Raw genomic sequence first — 21,310 nt, forward strand, 5'->3', positions numbered from 1 at the left:
GAGAACTGTTTTCAAGCACTGATGGCCAAGCACTGTTTGTCTATGGGGTAGATGGAGACGATTCAGAAAAGCATGGCTTGACTTTGGACAAAATAAAATATCCATACAATGAAGAGGTTAAATTTTTGTAGCACAGGTTCTGGTGATTCTCCAAGGCAGTACTCCTCCAAATGTAGGAGTGGGTGTGTGGGTTGATAAACCATGCCAAGTTTCAAAGACATTAGTAGTGGTACATTTAAAATACATGCCACAAACACACAATGGTAAGTGAAGAAAGGGGAGATGGCGGGGGGGGGGGGGGGGGCGGGAGTTAGAAGCTAATGGCAGAAACAAAACAGAAGTCACAGGCTGCTGACAGTATTACAGCATGCCACAGTGATTTACCCCACAAGTCTCTTTAACAGGTGAACAGACTGACTTATCAAACAGCTGGGAGGAAGGCTGCGAAAACACTCTGCAATTTTCTGACAAGGGCAGAACTATGAGGTCTTCCATATGTACAAGCACATATGTACGTTGTATTTCAAACTTCTTTTAGCTATCCCATCAATTTTACCACAATTTTCTCTCCTCCAAAATATCATGAGAACTATCAGTTTATCATGTGTTCCTATTAAAGAAGTGATGGGATTTTTAAAACCCTCAACACAATTCAATAAAAACCATCTTATATTCCCTTTCTTGTTACCTATTAATTCCCTCCTTCAGTTGTAGCATCATCTTCAATAAGCACCCTGATCAAGTGATTTCACTTCTTTGTGGCTTCCCTCAATAATTTTTCCACTGCAGTTCATCCTCTGAACTCAAATTCCCTACTGGTCAGATTACTACAAATACATGGTTGAGGCCGGCCATCAGGAAAGCTGAGGCCATGTGCTCCACCCTGCCTTTCATGCTCCCTAAGCCCAAAGACAGAGGCCAGCAAATCCACAGTGTGGCAGAAAGTTCCCTTTACATTCTCATAACAAAGTCTAGATTTACCTTTAAACAAATTACATAACAAACAGTACTTTACACGTCAAGAGAAATAACAAAAGTATTACGTAGAATGTAAAACTAAGTAAACTAGCAATAGTAGAGTACCAGTTGGGTTTTAAAATGTTAAAATCCTGCCACCTCTCTCTTCTTTCCTGTGAACAATACTTGGCCTGTACATTTCCTGTTTTTGCCTCCTTTAGTCAAATAGGTTATTATATCCCCTTCTTGTCAGGAGGTTAGGAAGAATATATTTCTAGAGAAAAATGTGTGAGTGAGTCAGTGAAAGGCCTTTTGTCTTCTTAATATGATTTTTTGTTCTGTCACTGATTACTGTAGGTACCAGGTCACCAACCAAAAAAACTCTCTCTCCTTAGCCATCCCTCATGGTCCCGTTTATCCCCTTTCTCATGGCACATCATAATTTGTTCTCCATTATTGCATTCTGGGCCTGTCCATTATTGCATTCTCCTACTCAGAATGTCCTACTCTTTACTGACTGAATTTGTACATAAATGATGGCATCACTATTTCACTACTTTTCAGGAGTAACGAAAATAGCTATTGGCTTTCTCTGTTGACTACAATCCTTCACTAATGAAGTTTTCTTTTAATTTTTAAAATCTTTAAACAATTTTACTCATCTTGCTTTGTGGTTTACACATCAGGTGTTACGCACATCATGTGCTTTTAAGATAAACTGGTACTTGGGCAGTATCGCTAACATCAAATTAATCTTGTCTACCCTTTTGAATGTTTAAACCACTTTTATCCACTTGCCATAACTATGCAGGAAAAAAAAAGATCTTTCTTATTCCTATACTCAATACAATATTATTTGAGTAAGTTCTGTATTCTGGTTCTCAATTTCATTATGCCCACCTCCATACTAGAGCTGCTGAAATGTATGATGTGCCCTATTTCACATAAGATAAAGACATCTCAGGCCGGCCCCGTGGCTTAGTGGTTAAGTGCGTGCGCTCTGCTGCTGGCAGCCCGGGTTCGGATCCCAGGCACGCACCGACGCACCACTTCTCCAGCCATGCTGAGGCCGCGTCCCACATACAGCAACTAGAAGGATGTGCAGCTATGACATACACCTATCTCCTGGGGCTTTGGGGGAAAAATAAATAAATAAAATTTAAAAAAAAAGAAGAACATTAAAAAAAAAGATAAAGACATCTCATTATTAAGTTGGGCACTTGGTAGTTGCTTCTTTCTTAAACATAGATGAGGGATTAATGATAGGTAGATACTATTTTGCCCATACTTTTTCTTTTTGAAATTCTTGTGACTAACAGCACATATCTATAGGGCAGACAGTTGGGGGTGGGAGAGGGTACTGAGAAAGAGCTGCTAGTAGTCATCCCCAGACAGGGAACATATTTGCTATTTCAGTCTCATTAATAAACTGAGCTTCTGGGGACCAGCCCCGTGGCGTAGCGGTTAACTGCGCGTGCTCCACTGCTGGCGGCCCGGGCTCGGATCCCGGGTGCGCACCGATGCACCGCTTGTCAGGCCATGCTGTGGTGGTATCCCATATAAAGTGGAGGAAGATGGGCACAGATGTTAGCCCAGGGCCAGTCTTCCTCAGCAAAAAGAGGAGGATTGGCATGGATGTTAGCTCAGGGCTGATCATCCTCACAAAAAAATAAATAAAAATAAACTGAGCTTCTTCCCAACCCCAGTCCCCTGACCCCCTGTCTTCTCTATTACCAATCTTTCTAAGTAAATGCATTGAAAACAAACAAGCACTATCCTCTCTAAGCATCATCTCCTATCTTCTTTGATTCACTCCAATCTAGCTTCTGCATTTCACAAAACAAAAGAAAACACTCCTTCAGGTTGACATTGTGGTCATAACTCCAACAATGACTTTCAAAATAGTGTGCAAGCGCATGGGATTAAAGTTTAGATCACGTTATCAGAACATCTGGGATCTATGTTCATCTCTGCCAAGTGACTCAGTGCATGACTCAGGCAAGCCACAGCCTTTCTGTGCATTTGCTTTCTCATCTTAAATAAGTAAATAAAAGAAAATAAAATAGGGCCAGCATACTCTCTTACAGAGTATGGAAATTCATAAATACACTGGGCTTTGTGGTCCTTTTAAGGAACGTACCAGAAACATACCAGATGACAGTATTCTTTGTTTTGGCAGGGAGATGAGGAACAGTTCAAACTCACCTGTCCAGCTGCCCCAAGCTACCCACCAGTCTTCCCCATTGGGCAAAAGGAGCCCTTCAGTCAGAACGCTGGGCGGAGACTCCAGGAAGACAACCGGAACTCGGCTCCACAGCTCTTTTTCCCTTTAATCCACTGCCTGGCAGCAGACAGAGGGGAAAAGGGAGAAAGTCTGGGCTTTCATGACTTCTCTCACGTCTCTGGCCCAAGAAAATAACCAGCAGCAGGAAATCATAGCCAAAGTAAGCCAGAGTCACATTCCCATGCCTTCTCTCTAAATCCCTGCTTAGAGGCAGGAAAGCATTAACTCCAAAGCTTTTTCTCAGTTTACTCAATTTGCAATTACAAAGGCAGGCTGTGGAAGGAAGCATTTACAACCCTGGTCCTGTGGATCTGAGGTATCAGGAGTGGGGATGTTGCCTCTGATGGTCCAGAGACTGGGTAGGGAGGTACCCCTGTTGGGGATAGACACCTTACACAGGATGTGTGAGCTGTCTATTCTAAAACAATAAGAAGTAACTTCTGGAAAAGGGCAACAGCGTGCAGACAATGCACATTTTATTCTTTTAGTGATGAGGCTAAACTAATATATGGTGAAGCTTATGCTTTGAGAATAAACACTAACCAAAAAGTAAAAAGACCTCTTAAGTACATGTGAAACTTCTGAGAAAGATGAAGTCAGGGCTTGAGAATGGAGACAAATTTTCTGTTAATCTCTTGGAAGGAATTAGAATCTCAAATCTCACTTACTGGGATACTACTGCCCAATATAAGCTCCCACGATCTAAGTATCCAGATAGAGAGAGAACAAAACACACTCATGCATGTGAGCGGGCAAGTGTGCACACGCACACACGCTTACAACACCTCATTCTGGGAGTCAGCACACAAAGGGCACACGTGCTTAGAGACACATCCAGGTCAAAGTACAGATTGATGGAAGGCAAGAGGCAGAGGGTCCCAACAGGGCAGATAATTACAATTAAAGCATCAACTCACAGACTCTGAGGAGATTTTCTTCAAAAGCTCAGCCCCTGGGGTTCCAACGAGTCTTAAAATGAGCTTCAACTGATCAATATCTAATGGTGGACTATAAAGGAAAATGTTGGGACAAAATAAAAATGAAAAACAAACAATAACAAACAAAACAAAACAAAAACAAACAAAATATACCCCAACAACAAAAATAAAAAACCCCAAACCAAGCCAAAATGGTGAATTCATCTAGGTCAAGGCTTCTGCAGGACGGTCACTTCAAGTAGAACATGCTCCTCCTGTACAAAGATTCAAAATGCTACCACACACATGTCCAATTTATATTCATTTTGTGCATCTGTCAACATTACCTATCAGTAACGTGAAGCGATTTTTAGCTGGGGACTTAGCTGCCAAAGACAGCAGGTGAGAACACAAAAGCTTCACTCAGCCCATATGCTCAGTCCACACCTACCTCCTCACCTTCCACTAAGGTATCAGTAGCCAGTCAAGCAAAGAGCACTGGTAAGCAGAGTGCTACAGATAAGCAAAAAGCAGCAGGGCACAGGAGCCAGGGAGGTACAAGCCTACCTGTGAATTTTCCCCTAAGGCCTGACCTGACCTAAGGAGCTCGTAACATGACAAGGGCCTGCGACCATCCCAGAGCCTAACCACTTGAGCACACCCTCTAGGAAACCTCTCCCTCTACACTGGCTATAGAAGGCAAAGAAGAACCGTGAGTGACAGTCGGCCAGCAGAGGGCCCCACTCCCCCACTGCACCTGCGTGTTCTTCAGGAGTGCCGTCATCAAGCAGGACTTACGAGGTTTCAATCTTATCAACGCATTAACAAACCTCACACAAACCAAAGGCCGTAAATAATAGGCTACAACGTCCAAACCTTTATGCTGGTAGCCAACTATTCCATGTATACTCAGAATGTGCATGTACTGACCAGAAGACAAAAACTTTCTATTTGTTCTCACTGCATTTAGCCTTGCTTAAAAAGGAAAAGGAGGGAGGAAAAAATCTTATAAAATAGCTTTTAATGTTCTCTATGAAAATTTGAATAGTTTACCCATGTCTATATTGACATTCAGAGGGAAAAGGAGGAGAAGATGACTATATTCTGATCACTGTCAAAAATCCTGTCAGGTTTTTTACATGATTAGATCCTTCTCAACTTCAGGTCTCAGCTTAAACTTCACCTCCTCAGAGAGGCCTCCCCCGACACTCTATATAAAGAAGGCCCCCTTCCCTGTTATTCTCCATCTCGGCATAAACTTGAAAACATCACAGTGCTTATCACAATCTATAATTACTTTGTTTGTGTATTGTCTGTCACCTCTACTAATCTGTAGCTCTGTGAGGGCAGGGGCCACTCTGCCTGTTCACCACTTACCCCCAGCGCTCAGCCTAACATCTGGCACAGGATGGGCTCTCGATATATTCAAGGAGAAAGTAGAGCAGGATGGAAGAAAACATTTTTGCTTATGATTATACATATAAAGGCAATACAGTGCAATTTAAAAATAATGGCCTCTGCAACCACAGTTGCCTAAGTTACAGGAATTACTTATGCAATAATATGACTGGCATATTGCCCTGTTCTTTTTTTTTTCCCCCAGATATAAAATTGGCTTAAGTGGTAGAAAATTCTAGACAGGAGTCAGCAAACCCCAGACTGCTGCCTGTTTTGAAAATAAAGTTTTATTGGAACACAGCCCTGCCCATTCACTTATGTAATGTCTATAACTGCATTCATCCTACCCAACAGAAATGAGTAGTTACAACAGAAATCATCACATGGTCACAGAACTCTAAAATATTTACTATCTGGCCCTTTAAGAAAACATTTGCTGAACCCCATCCTAGACCCAAACAATTTGTGTTCTATAGAAAACAAGGATAACTCAAAAACAAGTCCACTCACAAAAGTGATTTCTGAATTAAAAATAGTAGTGAATTTTGTCAGCTGCAAACGGCAAAAACGAATTTGTTCTGGAGATTAAAATTTCAATACTGATTCTTAGTTCAAGGTGTTGACAAGAAAAATTATTTAAGGCATACATTAATGGGGACAGAGAGGGGAGAGGAGATGGATACTGTCTTGCTCTAAAATAATCAAATTAACTGTATTACAATAGAATTTAGTAGAGGATCCTCTTTGCTCATTTAAAATGATTCAGTTTATAAAAACTTCATTCCCTCACTTTCTCAGGAACAAATTTAACTGGGTAGCTATCTCACAAGATAAAATATATCACATATGAGAAAAAACTAGACCACTTCAACTCAAACAGGTAGTTTTAAAATATATGCATCAAAACTAATCTCTAGAAATAATGCTGTTGAGATTGGTACTCTTGTTTAAGAGACTTCTGACTACTGAAAACAAGAGTAAGGTTTATATCCCCTCTGAGGAAGACAGAAGACTCTGCGCTGTGAGTTACTCAACTGCCCTACCTTCACCCCAACATACCTGAAGAGTACACCACTCCCACTAGTCACAGCCGCTCCCCACAGCTATGAGCTGGGGACCCGATGTCTTTCTCTTGCTTCTGCCAATATGAAACAATCACAGGCCTGCAGAATAAAGCCCCAGTTCCTCAGCCTCACATTCATGGCCCTCCCTGATTTGGCATCAAGCTCCTTTTCTGACTATGCCTCAAACTATTATTCCTTAATGCACTCGATGCTTCAACTTACACCAAATATTCCAAGGCACTTCTAAGTTTCCAACTTCTTATTTATTCGAGTCATAAACAGGAATATCCTCCACTCTCCCCTCCTACCAAGCCTTTTCTCTTCTTTTTTACTCTTCAAAGACCTGCTCAAATAAGAACTCTGCCATGAGGTCTACATGGGTATCTTAGTTTTGAATTAATCTCTGCTTCTTCTCAATACTTATGTATACCTCTATTATAGTACTTTAGCACTCTGTCTTATTTTATAGTCAGAGAGCAGACATTTGTTCAAATAACTCCTGTAACTTACTTTCCACTAAGTACGATCATTCTGGTTTTGGGGACAGGTACCATCTTACCCCAGCACCTTCCACAGAGTAGCTTGATAAATATTGGTTGACTTGATAAGACTTGCTGTAATATGCTTTTCAACTCAGCTCAACCCCCCTGCCTTGCCCTCACAATCTAGAATGACCATACTCTATGGAAAGTCTATATACAAAAAAGTAGTCAAGAAAAGGTGCTTCATTTAATATCAGGCATAACAAAGTTCTCAAACACTCCATCTGAAGTGCTTACACCATAAAGAGCCTACAGATACAGTGCCATGAGCATGTAAGGGCTATGGACAAAGAGAGGTGGTACAGCATGATAGCCAACACTTAAGAGATTAGTAAACACACAATGCAAAATAAAAATCTACTTAGTAGCTAAAAGCACTTTCATGAAGGAAGTCAAAGCATGCAAACCTCAGAAGAAATCACCATAGGTTCTCCAAGAGCTGGCAAATCCATTGAAACACAGGTCAGTCTTCCAATAGTACCAGCTACTGTAAGGCCACTACAATTTGTCCAGGCAGTTAAGGCCAGAAGGAGCTTCAAGTAGCTATATAAGCAGAGCAAAGCAAAATTTACCACATTATGACAATTAGTTATTTCCACAGCAAGCCATCCTTCATAATAGGTTTAACATTTTTTTAGATAGAAGAAATTTTATTAGGTAAAAATGTGTTTTAACTGTAATGATCACAATGTCAAAATTCAAATCATAAATCTCCTGATCCTTTCTAAAACAACTACTTAGGCCTAAAATTACTCTTTAGACCAGGTTCTCTGTAACAAAAGCAAAAGGTAGAATGAATACCTGAGGGAAAAAACCTCCTAAGGGTAATGGGGTCATTAGAGGGAAGGTAAAAGAGGGATATTCTAGCCACTTCTAAGTGTCCTAGGCAACTCCCAGGACACCTCTGCAGGCCAGAGAGTTGAAGATGAATAAAAGGACCAGTTGCAGGACTGCAACTACTGCTGCGTGTGAGCGGTAGTTTTCAATGAAAAAACTCCATACGCGGCAAAGCCGGAACATTGATCTTTGGAGGGCAGGAAATCCTCCTCGTGACAGACAGGATGGACTAGAATGAGACTTAGCCTACCTCCTTCTCTTCTTGGTCATCAAAATAGTCATTTTCACTGCCATACAGAGAAAACTTCTTAAGGTACTCTAGGTTTGTGGACAAACCTGAGAATTCTAGCCTTTTCTAGGAAAACATATTCTCAAGATATATTCCCAAGTTAGAAAAGGCAAATGACAATCCAATAAAATATTTTTCTTCTTCAACATTAGGACACTAGCTTTTCGTGTCTAAAGTGAAAACGCTTTTTAAAAATGAGAGAAATATTCGAAACCAATGACTGAAAGTGAGGGGTGGATATGACAGGAAGGGGTACACTAGAGGTTTTAGCTCTACTGGCAATGTTTTATCTCATAATCTGGGTTCTATGAATACAGGTGTTCACTATATTATTCTTTGTCTTTTTGTAGGTCTGAAGTATTTCATAAAATGTTTGAAAAAAATCAGAAGAAGAAATGAATAAAGTAGAATTAAGGAGCAAATTTGATACACTAAGAAAATCCATATGGAGTAGGGCAGCAGCTGATGGCAAGAGCATTATAACAACAGCCCCACTATTTTCTAGTTAATATTTTAACAGTACCATTTCTATTAAAATGAAAGAAGGAAAAAAAAGTTTTACACATGAAGGAAATTCATTTGATTACCTAGGAAAGGAAAACAACAGCGAGGCAACACTGTGACCTCTGGAAGAGAAAACAGTATTTGACATGTAACAGGGCTACGAAACTCATTTTCTCTCCTCCTTAGGCTGTTAAGTGTTAGTAATAACATTTTTTAATAAGCTCATTCTTTTCAAAACCAATGGTACTTGAAATAAGTTAGCACTATACCTGAAGAGACATTCTGTGCGCTCTCTCTTCTACCAGCTGTGTCCACTTGCTGTACCTGGTCAACTAAACTTATAAGGCAGGACTTCTTCTTTAAAAAAATAAGAATACTATTTTTGAGCTAGATGGAAGGGTTCTGCAAAGTCATGAACGAGAATAATTTCTAACCTAACAATATATAATTAGCTTCAAGACAAAAATTAGCATTTTTTATATCTTTAGAGGAATTCCAGGGGTTATTAACAACCAGTACCAAAACAATCTCTCAAGAAGGAGACTAATCACAAAAAATGAGAAAAAGGTAGAACAGGAGGAAGACTCGCAGAGATCTAAAACTGCCCACGCCAATACAACACCAGTAATCTCATGTGATTAATTAAATTTAAATGTAATATAAACAAAATAAAATTTGAAATTCAGTTAAAAACACCCATAAAACTATAAATAGAAGAGTACTTCCGTGACATGATGAAAAACACACAGCTAAAATCCTACTCAGTGGTGAAAGACTGAAAGCTTTCCCTCTTAGATAAGAACAAGACAAGGATGCTCACTTTCACTGCTGCTATTCAACATTGTACTGGAAGTTCTAGCCAGAGTAATTGGAAAGGAAGAAGTAAAACTAGCTTTATTCGCAGATGACATGATCTTATATATAGAAAATACCAAAGAATCCACAAGAATGTTACTAGAGCTAATAAACAAATTGAGCAAAGTTGCAGGGTTCAAGATCAACAAACAAAAATCAGTTATGTTTCAGGGCCAGCCCGATGCCGCAGTAGTTAAGTGTATGCACTCTGCTTTGGCGGCCCAGGGTTCACAGGTTCGGATCCCGGGAGGGCACCGACGAACCGCTTGTCAAGCCATGCTGTGGCAGCATCCCATATAAAGTAGAGGAAAGTGGGCATGCGTGTTAGCCCAGGGCCAATCTTCCTCAGAAAAAAAAAAAAAAAAAAAAAAGAGGAGGATTGGCATCAGATGTTAGCTCAGGGCAGATCTTCCTCACACACAAAAAATATATATGTATATCAATTATGTTTCTACACACCAACAATGAACAAACCAAAAATGAAATTAAGAAAGCAATTCCATTTACAACAGCATCTAAAAGAATAAAATACCTAGGAATAAATTCAATCAAGGAGGTGAAAGACTTGTCCACTGAAAAATGTTGCTGAAAGAAATTAAAGAAGACCTTAATAAATGGAAAGACATCTCATATTCATGGATTGGAAGATTTAATATTGTTAAGATGTCAATATTATACAAAAGTGACCTAAAAATTCAATATAATCTCTATCAAAATTCCAACAGTCCTTTTTGCAGAAATGGAATAGCCCATCCTTAAATTCATATGGAATTACAATGGAGCCCAAAGAGCCAAAAAAAAACTTGAAAATGAGAACAAAGTTGAGGGATTCACATTTCAAAACTTACTATAAAGCTACCGTAATCAAAACAGTGTGGTACTGCTATAAGGATAGATATATTGACCAATGGAATAGAATTGGTCTTTGACAGGTATGTCAAGCCCATTCAATGGGGAAAGGATAGTCTCTTCAACAAATGGGGCTGGGATAACTGGATTTCCACATGCAAAAGAATAAAGTTGGACCCCTAATCTCACCTCATATACAAAAATTAACTCAAAATCAATCAAAGACCTAAGTATAAGAGAGAAACCCATAAAATTCTCAGTAGAAAACATAGTAAATCTTCATGATCTTGAATTTGGTAATACATTCTTAGATATGACACCAAAAGCATGAGCAACAAAAGAAAAAATAGATAAATTGGAACTTCATCAAAATTAAAACTTGGGTGCATCAAAGGACGTTATCAATAAAGTGAATAGACAGCCCACATAATGGGAGAAAAGATTTACATATCATATATCTGATGAAGGTTTAATACACAGAATATATAATGAACTCCTAATACTCAAAAAAAAAAAAAAAGACAACCCAATTCTAAGATAGGTAAAGGACTCGAACAGATATTTCTCCAAAGAAGATATACAAATGGGGCCAGCCCGGTGGCGCAAGCGGTTGGGTGTGCGCGCTCCGCTTCGGCAGCCCAGGGTTCGCAGGTTCAGATCCCCGGTGCGCACTGATGCACTGCTTGTCAGGCCATGCTGTGGTGGCGTCCCATATAAAGTGGAGGAAGATGGGCACGGATGTTAGCTCAAGGCCAACCTTCCTCAAGAAAAAAGGGGAGGATTGGCATCGGATGTTAGCTCAGGGCTAGTCCTCCTCACAAAAAAAAAAGATATACAAATGGCCAGCAAACACAGAAAAGGATACTCAACATTATTAGTCATTAGGAAAATGCAAATCAAAACCACAAAGCGATACGACTTCAAACTTATGAGGACGGCTATGATAAAAAAAAAGAAACAAAGAAAAGAATAAGTATTGGTGAAGATGTGGAGAAATTGCTCATACATCACTGGTGGGCATGTAAAATGATGCAGCTGCTGGGGAAAACAGTTTGGTGGCTCCTCAAAAAGCTAAACATACAATTACCATATGACCCAACAATTCCACTCCTTGACATACAGTCATGTGCCACAGAATGATGTTTCAGTCAACAACAGACCGCATATACAACAGTGGTCCCATAAGATTAGTACCATATAGCCTAGATGTCTAGTAGGCTATATCATCTAGGTTTGTGTAAGTACATTCTATGATGTTCACATAATGACAAAATTGGCTAATGAAGCATTTCTCAGAACACATCCCCATCATTAAGCGACATGTGACTATACACTCAAAAGGACTGAAAGCAGGGACTCAAACAGATACTTGTCTATCAATGTTCATCACAGCACTATTCACAATAGCCAAAGGTGGAAACAACCGAAGTGTCTATGAACAGATGAATGAATAAACAAAATGTGGTATATACATACAATGCAATAGTATTCAGCCATAAAAAGGAATGAAGTTCTGATATATGCTGCAACACGCATGAACCCTGAAAACATTTTGCTAAGTGAAATAATCCAGACATAAAAAGACAAATATTGTGTGACTCCACTTATATGAGATATCTAGACTAAGCAAATTCATAGAAACAAAATGTAGAAGAGCTATAACTAGAGGCTGTAGGGAGGCAAGAATAAGAAGTTATTGTTTAATGGGTACAGAGTTTCTGTTTGGGGTGATGAAAATGTTTTGGAAATAGATAGTGGTGATGGTTGCACGACTTTGTGAATGTAATTAGTGCCACTGGATTGTATACTTAAAAATGGTTAAAATGGAAAATTTTATGTTATGTATATTTTTACCACAATAAAAAAAAGTTAAAATGGCAAATTTTATGTTAATACATTTTATCATGAAAGTCTTTTTAATTCATTTCCTAAGTTTCACTAGCCACGTTTAAGTGCTCAATAGTCACATGTGGCATATTGAACAGCACAGATATAAAACATCTGCAATACCACAGAAAGTTCTGTTAGATAGTTCTCATCTAGAAGCTAAAACCACCAGTTCCAACTGCAAGATGATTAATAAATGAGGAAGATGGGGAGAAAACTGTGCACTCAAATAAAGAGCATGCTCTAGAGGAGCCTCAGCATTCAGCTGCATTAAAAAGTCATAAATAAGCAGTAGCTACATGCCTTTCAGGGCAAAGGAAGAGTGTGTGGAACCAGTACATTCTCCAAAGGTTTAGGAAGAGGAGTTCTAGAACTTAGAATAGACAACAAATGAATATTGGAAAGAAACTGTGCCCTGAGTCATGGATAATAGTTTTGCATCTATCTTCTCTGGGTCTTGGATTCCTCATCTATAAAAACAGGAGGTTCAACTAGATGTTTTCTAATGTCTTACTAGCCCCCAGGTGGATAATTCTAGATTCTTAAATTTCCGATCTCTTTGGTACCTTTAAAAAAAAATGAGGGAAGACTGCCAACTGAAAAACTTTTTCAGGATCAGCCTGAAAAGTTAAAACTAAAATTCAACTCGGTTCAACTCTAGTCGTACCCAACACCGGCTGCACACTAGAATCCACTGGGGACTTAAAAAATATACCACAGCCTGTGCTCTGACCCACACCAACTGAAGCTGAGTCTCCGGGTGGTGCCCAGGCATCTGGAGTTTTTAAAAGCTTCCCAAAGTATTCTGATGCACAATGAGGGTTAAGAACCACTATGCTAGAATATAAGCAATTGTACACTTCAGGCAAGAAAAAACAATAGAAAACACTTTCCTCTCTCCTTGTCAGGCAACCAAAGCTATATCCACACAGATGGCAACTGACAAGATGGGGGTATGTATATTACAAATATAAACCCTCTAAATTTGATTTTTACAGTCCAGGAGAACACCTGTCTGAAAAAGAGCCAAGTAGAAAAGAAACAGTATATTACTAAAATAAGAATTTTGAAATGAATTCTCATGTATTAAAAAAAGAATCCCCTAGTAAAAAGTTTAAATGCTAGGTTTTCTATCTAAAGCTTGTAGAAGGAAAAGAAGTATGCATAAAAGGGAAGACTCTTACAAGTTGAAAGTTAGCATTCTAAAAGGATCAAGCCACCAGGGATTAGGCAGCTGTCTGTGAGATGGACCAATAGGGCATGGTTGCTTTGAAACCTTTCGACCACTAGCCTGCCAAGAGGATCCATCCTTTACCACCTGTCACAAAACTTAAATAAAACAAAAAAATAACCTTTAATGATTCATAGGTAGACAATAAAATGGGAAGGAGAAGGGAAAAACTGTTTCCCAAAAGTCATGATGGCTAACATTTCCCTGCAGGCTCTGCTGTAAGTACTTTCCAGATATTATCTCACTGAATTCTCACAACCACCTTGTGAGACTATGTACTATTATTAGCATTTTACAGTTAAGGAAACCAAGAGACAGAGATTAGAAAACTTGCTCAAAGTCACACAGCTGGGAGTAAAAGATCTAGGATCTAAACTCAGGAAGTCTGATTCCAGAGCATGTGCTCTGACTCAGTATGCTCTACCGTCCGTCTCTCTCCAACACTCTGTGTGTCGATGCAGATATCAGCATCTAAGCCTGACTGAGGCAGATAGAAATGCAGATATAAAGAACAGGAAAGGGAGGGGGAAACAGAAATACACCAGAGCAGTGTGCTCAGGAGGACAGACTAAAGGATGAGACCCTGAGATATGTACCCAAGGAAAGAGGGAATTACAAATTTCCCCTATTTCTTTTAGCTTGGACTGTAATGTATATATCAAATCACTAAGAAACAGATATAAGGTGAATGAAGCAAAGGACAAAGGAGAAACACTAGGGATGAGGAGCAATAGAGGAGCTGAGTATAGGGAGACCAATCCAATAATACTGAGAGGGAAATAAACAGCTTTACTGGGGGACAGAGGCTTTTCAGTTCATTAGGAAAGCACATTTTCTCTAGCAGAAGATAGATAGAATATGTGGACAGATAACACGAACATCACAGTCACCACGGAAGTATATCCCAAACTGTAAGCAAGTAAACTGACATTCTGGACTTTTAAACTCTCAGAGTTTGTTTAGGTGAGGGGCTAAAACAGCTTTTAGGTCTGAAGGCGTGACAGAACATAGGTAATTGTAGTATCTCTAAAAGCCCAACCAAACCCACTGAAGCCTAGTCAAATGAACTTTACAAAAATCCTCAAACCTAATTCTAGACATATATTTCAACACTCTTTCTCACCTAAATATCTTCCCCAAGTGGAACAATTAGGAGTTTCAGCAAATCACATTTTGATGATATTATTACTAAACTATGAAATGGGCATGCAGCAGATAGAAAAGGGGCTAAAATAAAGGGGCCATGGTAAACCATAAACTAGACAGTAAATCTGGAAGTAAATGAAGGTTTGGCTACAACCTGGGATAAAAACAAAGTTGTGCTGAAAAAAAAAAAAAAGGCACACAACAGGGTGACCTTATCACTTCTTGCTTTTATTATTTGTTGTTAAAACAACAAATACAACCAGAGTCAGCACGTATATCAATACAGGGACCAAATATAGCCTTTTAAATATATAAACCAAACATAAAAGCAAGATATCCTTGATTTAGAAATGGGATGGGTATCTTGAACTCATCAAGTGTTTGTAACAAGCAGACTAAACCAGTCATTGAGACCTACAGCTTCTCATGAATATGCTCAGGTTGCAGAACCGCTGCGGGAAGATTAACGTAAGGGACTCACTGCAAAAAGATGACATATGAAAGATTTAAAGCATTCTCCAGCTTATGAGGAATTTTTCCAAGGCACAAAAGCAAATCAAAGCCTCTTTCTTGGCAAGGCAAGATACTCAGCAAGAGGGCAGATCTCACAATACATATCTGGACTACTGAAGCAAGTAACTGAGAGCCTTCCCTCGGGATAGGTAAAAGTAATGTACTTCCATGGACACAGGAATACAGATAAGAAACAAGAATCCAAAACTTTTTAAAGGATACGGTCTGTACCAGGAAACAATGTTCTTCCAGTCAACAGCTCGGCCATTATGCATCCCACTGACCAAATATCAACTGGCAAAATTAAGGAGAAATAAAAGTGCATACAAGGTCACTATTACCATCCTCGGCCACAAATGGAACTATAACTAGGGGTGAAATATTCAAATTAATATTTAAGACATCTGAGGCTCAACAATCATACTCATTTTTACAGAAATAAGCTTATTAAGACCTTCATCCAACTAAAGGGCTTCATAGGCAGGATTAGTGAAAACATAATTAAGGCAAGAGAAATAAGCTGTTCAAAAAGGGGCAAAAGTTTCATATTGGTAGAAATGGTGGACTCTCCCAAGTAATATTGAGAGGTAAGATTATGAACCCATTGTTTTCAGGTAGAAGTACTCAGAGAACATGTTGAAAATCTAAATAAATAAAAACCCAAATGCTAAATCACAACGTTGAAAGCTGTGTATAAAAACCCCACTTTCTCTATCTGAACAACTGAAATATTTTCTATTTGTGGACTTTAAAAGGATTGCCGAAGGAAGAAAAGATGTTTCCTTCCACTCCCACCATCTCCACTTCTGAGAATCCCAAATACACCCAACATGGTATTAATAAGGCCCTAAATAACCAATAAAAGCAATACCTGTCTGGTTGTAATGCATCCAGTTCAGCATGATCTCAGGAGCCCTGTACCACCTAGTAGCCACATAGCCTGTCATTTCATCATCTGTATGTCGAGCCAGTCCAAAATCCAAGATCTAAGGGAGAAAAGAGAAATCACACCTTGGAACAGTCAAACGCCTAAGACTTGTAAGGCAGGAGGGAAAAAACTCTAGTGCCTTATAACAAGGGAGAACAATGTAACACTTTCATAAACATATTTCCTGGTTTATGCTTAGAATGCATGGTAAACACAGCAAGAACTTTAAAAAATAAAATTACAAAAAGCAAAACAAAAATGCCACTCCTAGGTATTTACCCAAGAGCAATGAAAACATACATCTACACAAAGGCTTGCACATGAATACTCATAGCATACAAAACTGGAATTTACATAGCCCCAAACTGGAATCGAAGCGAATGTCTATCAACAGGTGGATGGATAAACAAATTATGGTATATTCATAAAATGGACACTACTCAGCAATAAAAAGGAATGAACTATTGATACACACAATAGAGATGGATCTCAAAAATATTATACTAAGCAAAAGTCAGACACACACACAAAAATACTATATGATTCCATTTATATGAAACTCTAGAAAAGATAAATCTACTACATAAGGTCAGAAAGCAGAGCAGGGGTTGTGTGAAGCCAGGATTAGGGGTAGAGGGGTAGGGACTGGCTAGGAAGGGGCACAAGGGAACTTTTTGAAGTCATGGAAATGTTCTTTATCATAATTGTGTTGGTGGTTACACAGATACATAAATTTGTCAAATGCACACTTAAAATGATGCATTTTATTGTATGTAAATTATGTTTCTAAAAAATTGAGTAAAAAATGAAACAAAAAAATGATTCCAGGGCTGCTTGCTCTTTATAGACAATTTATCTATCTCTTATTTGAATTATTTTGAATGAGTGGGTTTCTGCCATTTTTGTCCTAGGAAACTATTTAATCTAATAATTATCTCTTCAGGATTGCTTACTTGATATTCAGACTATAATTTTCCTTTATTATACCAATATATGAAATTTCTAATTTAACTTTATTTTAGAATGAAAACAAGACACCTAATGCCACCTTCAATGTCACTTAAACTAAAGCTTACTAAGTCTATGGTTTAAATTTCCAAGTTTGGGATATTCCTAAGCACAATATGAATTTTCTGATAAAAAGTCATGGCTTATAAACCCATTCCCTATATAAATTTGCCTGGTTAGTCAAACATATAATTGCAAGGTGAAACAAACAATTACCACTGTCTCTTCATCTTACCTTCAGCTCACAGTCTTCATTAACAGCTAGATTACTAGGTTTTAGGTCCTAGGAAGCAAGTACAGAGAAGACAGGATCAACTTTAATATGCATGGTCAATTCTCACCCACAAGTAATGATGAAGACCCAAACATAAAAATAAGACTTCATCCAGCTATAAACAGACAATCTCCACTCTACAGTCACTATCTAGTCCTAATTAGCTTTAAATAGGTAAAAACTATATATCTTCTTTCTTTAATCAGTTTAAACCTAGAGCAAAGTTGCAATCAATCAATATTTCAATGGCTCAAGTAAGTTTAGATTAGGATCTTGGCTAAATGCCAGTCTTCCCCCACCCCAGTCCCCCAAAATAATTTAATCAAAATCACAATACACACCCTGTGAATTATGTCGGCTGAATGTATATACTGTGAAAGAGAAAAAAGTCAGTTAAATGAAAAAGTTATCTCCAACCTCCTACTGTCATCTTACATGACATAGTTGAAGTACATTTTCATGAATAAATAAGAACTGCCAGTATTAACAGTGGGATTAGAAATCAAAACAAGTAACTATCAGTAGTCTGTACATTTATCCCAACTATGATTTCCATACCATCAGCTCTACTCACAGAGCTGGAGTATGAGTGAAACAGAGCTTTCAGCCTATTTTCTGGCTGGTGCTGTGGAGCTCAATAAGAACTCAAAGCTGCTAAATATCCAAGGTAGTTTAATTTTAAAACATGGTTCATCAGCCCCTCCCACAAATAAAGTAGCCTCCTGGAGGATGTTTCTAAAGTTTCAACATGACACTGACTAGATATTAGATTATATCAAGAAATTATTATTACCGTTAGGACGTAATAATGAAGAGTCCTTAACTCTCAGACATACACACTGAAGTATATATGGGTGGAATGATACGACGTCTAGACTTGCCTTAAAATAATCCAGTGCTTGGGGGATACAAAAGAAACAAGATTGACCATATGTTGGTCATTGTGGTCACTGAGAAAACACAGGGGTTCATTATACTATGACTGCACTTGTGATTTTGTGAGTGTTTGAAATTTTCCATAAGAAAAGTTTTTTGTTTTTGCTTTTTTTTCTTAAGCCCTAAATGGAAGGGAGAGAGGGAGAATTCATTCCTCAAAATTTTTACTAATACTGTCTGTACCTTGAGACCTCGGAGAATTTGGTAGATAAGAAACTGAACGTGGTCATCCGTAAGCTTCTGACATTTCACAATGTTGTTCAGATCTGCCCCCATGAGATGGGTCACCAGATACCTAGAAATTAATGGAGAGTTACACAATAATCCAGAACCCCTAAGAAAGCTCTTATCTTCATAAGACTTTTAAAAGTTTTTAAGAAAAGGCTACCCAGTAAGTACCACAGTGACAGCTAAAAGCTTAATAACTACTAAAGTGGAGGATGGAGGTGGGGGGGGTCTTACTTTCAACACCACGGTTCTAACTTTACCACCCACCGTCTACTTTCCCAAAAATTTTTATACTCATTCCTACTTGACATATGGTTTGCTAGGTTCTTTAAAGAAAAAAGCAAACATGGAGATTAGAATGATATATGCCTGTATCAGTTTTCTTTAAAATGTTACTATTGCATGAGAAATATACAGTAAAACTAAATGCATGGCCATAATAAAGTATCTTGTATTTTTAAATCCACTATTACATTTTCACCTCGTTATAAACCCTCCAAGTTGTAGGTTCTAAAATAGGAGTATCTTTAAATTTTCAAATTATAATTCTCCCTCTTTTTCAGAAATGACTGATAAAAGGATACCATTCACTGACAATATTCCTGCATTTACTTTAAAGGAAGGAGGAACATATTCTATCTGTAAGCAAGACGAGGCATTCCAGGACTCCTCCTCACAGGTGTGGTGCTGGTTGTTAATCCCATCTTTACGTGGTAAGATTAGGGAATGATTACGTTCAAGTCCAACAGGTTCACCACAGATATTCTAGACACCATGCCTTACCCACTCATTACTGTATTACACAGCTATGGGAACATAAAAACCCATCAGTTCTGAATCAGTTCTAAAGAGGCTGAATTTTTTTCAATTAGGTTAGGTTTTATCTACTCTATAAGAATCATTACCTGGGGCCAGCCCTGTGGCGCAGTGGTTAAGTGCGCGCTCCACTTCGGCGGCCCCGGGTTCGCAGGTTGGGATCCCGGGCGCGCACTGATGCACTGCTTGTCAAGCTATGCTGTGACAGCGTCCCATACAAAATAGAGGAAGATGGGCACAGATGTTAGCCCAGGGCCAACCTTCCTCAGCAAAAAAGAGGAGGATTGGCATTGGATGTTAGTTCAGGGCTGATCTTCCTCCCAAAAGAAAAGAATCATTACCCATTCTTAAGGCTGAATAATAATGAACACCATTTGAGCTATAAAGAATGCTGGTTTCATTTCATTTTTATTTTTATTTTTTATGAATTTGGAGGGGAAGAAACCAGTCCAGTAAATTTAAATCTACTATTAACGTATTAAATGAATAACTGTGTATGACCTCTCTTTATACACACCCATACACACACCCCACACACTTATGTATTACTTTCTTTTCTCAAAGAAGAACTGAAATTTTTTTCTGTTTCATAATTTCCCTGTTGGGCTGATGTGGTCAGTTCCCAATTTCACGAAGACCAATAGGACTTAGCCTAGATGTAACCTCAGGTAAGATTTTAGCATTTCATATTTTTAAAATTCGCATGTTTATATTGTGCCTTGAGGAAATGGTGGACTGTAAATATAATTTAAAGAGTAAATTAGACTTCTTGAACTATTTTCATAAAGGTGGTTCTGATTTAAGAGATATTCCAAGCTCAACATAACATAACCATAGTGCTTATTCCATGCCAAGCACATTTATTATGCCCATGACTCATGTACTCTTCCCAACAACCCTATAAGGTAAGTCCCATTAGTAATCCCACCTCACTGATGAAAAAACAGAGACAGAACAAGGATATGTAACATGCTCAAGGTTAAAAGAGTGGTCGTGTCAGGGGTTGAATCCAAAACTGTTTGATCTCAGAGACCGTGATCCTAATCACAGCACATACTGCCTCCAAATTCTTCCAGTTGAAGTAGAATTTAAGTCAAGAGAATGATTTTTTTTTTAAAGTTTTATAAATGTCACAATAATCAAGGAAGCAGTATATCCAGATAATTTCCTTAACAATTCTCAACACTTACTATCAAAGTTAATCTTTAAAGAAGAAGAAAGCTGGCAAAAACAAGCAATATTCCACCCTAATCATGGTCACTGTATTCTTTTAACCCGAAATTGACACATAATCTAACAAATATGAGAATGTTGTGAATAACCAGTTAATATTTTGAAATCAGGACTTCTCCTAGAAAATCTAGGATAATGGTTGCCATATCCATAACACCAATTATGACATATTGCAAGGCTCAGGTTGAGGAAGAAGGAATTCAATTTCTGTCTTTATAAGACTGCTTCGCAAATAATTACATTTTATGACACTGGGTAGTAAAAGGATTATTCTCTCAACTTTTAAAAATAATTTTAAGTAGAAAAGGTAAACCAAAGAAACCTTGTATCTTGAAATAAAACCGAAAAATCTTTACTCTCTAATATGTCTGTGCTAGTTCACAAAGGTGTTTAGCAGTACTACCAATGCAACCATGTAATTCCAAGTATAACTCTTGTGTTTAAATGGTTACCAGTGACTTAAGAAATCCTACACAGCCAGAACACCACTGATTGCACAGCCTGAGAGAACACGAGTTTAGTCAGCATATTCCACTGCTGTGTAATTCCGGTCAAACTCCCTCCCCATCAGAGACCACATCCATTTTATCACCAGAATTTCCAAACAGAGGGTG

At 38.4% G+C, this 21,310-nt stretch overlaps 1 protein-coding gene across 3 annotated transcripts in view; it reads right to left on the reverse strand.

Moving 5' to 3' along the window:
• The window catches only part of MAPK14 (mitogen-activated protein kinase 14), a 72,152-nt gene that overhangs the window by 10,857 nt on the left and 39,985 nt on the right, over nucleotides 1-21,310 (reverse strand). For 2 of the 3 annotated variants that reach the window (XM_058554501.1, XM_058554503.1), the window contains exons 4-9: nucleotides 18,603-18,714; nucleotides 17,825-17,854; nucleotides 17,445-17,492; nucleotides 16,145-16,259; nucleotides 15,496-15,567; nucleotides 4,159-4,238 (exon numbers count right to left, since the gene is read on the reverse strand). In XM_058554501.1, coding sequence (XP_058410484.1) covers nucleotides 4,159-4,238; nucleotides 15,496-15,567; nucleotides 16,145-16,259; nucleotides 17,445-17,492; nucleotides 17,825-17,854; nucleotides 18,603-18,714 — 457 coding nt within the window. The remainder of the gene's footprint in view (nucleotides 1-4,158; nucleotides 4,239-15,495; nucleotides 15,568-16,144; nucleotides 16,260-17,444; nucleotides 17,493-17,824; nucleotides 17,855-18,602; nucleotides 18,715-21,310) is intronic. The other variant, XM_058554502.1, reaches the window with a different exon arrangement.

The sequence above is a fragment of the Diceros bicornis genome, chromosome 14 (assembly GCF_020826845.1).
Source record: "Diceros bicornis minor isolate mBicDic1 chromosome 14, mDicBic1.mat.cur, whole genome shotgun sequence".
Taxonomy (NCBI): domain Eukaryota; kingdom Metazoa; phylum Chordata; class Mammalia; order Perissodactyla; family Rhinocerotidae; genus Diceros; species Diceros bicornis.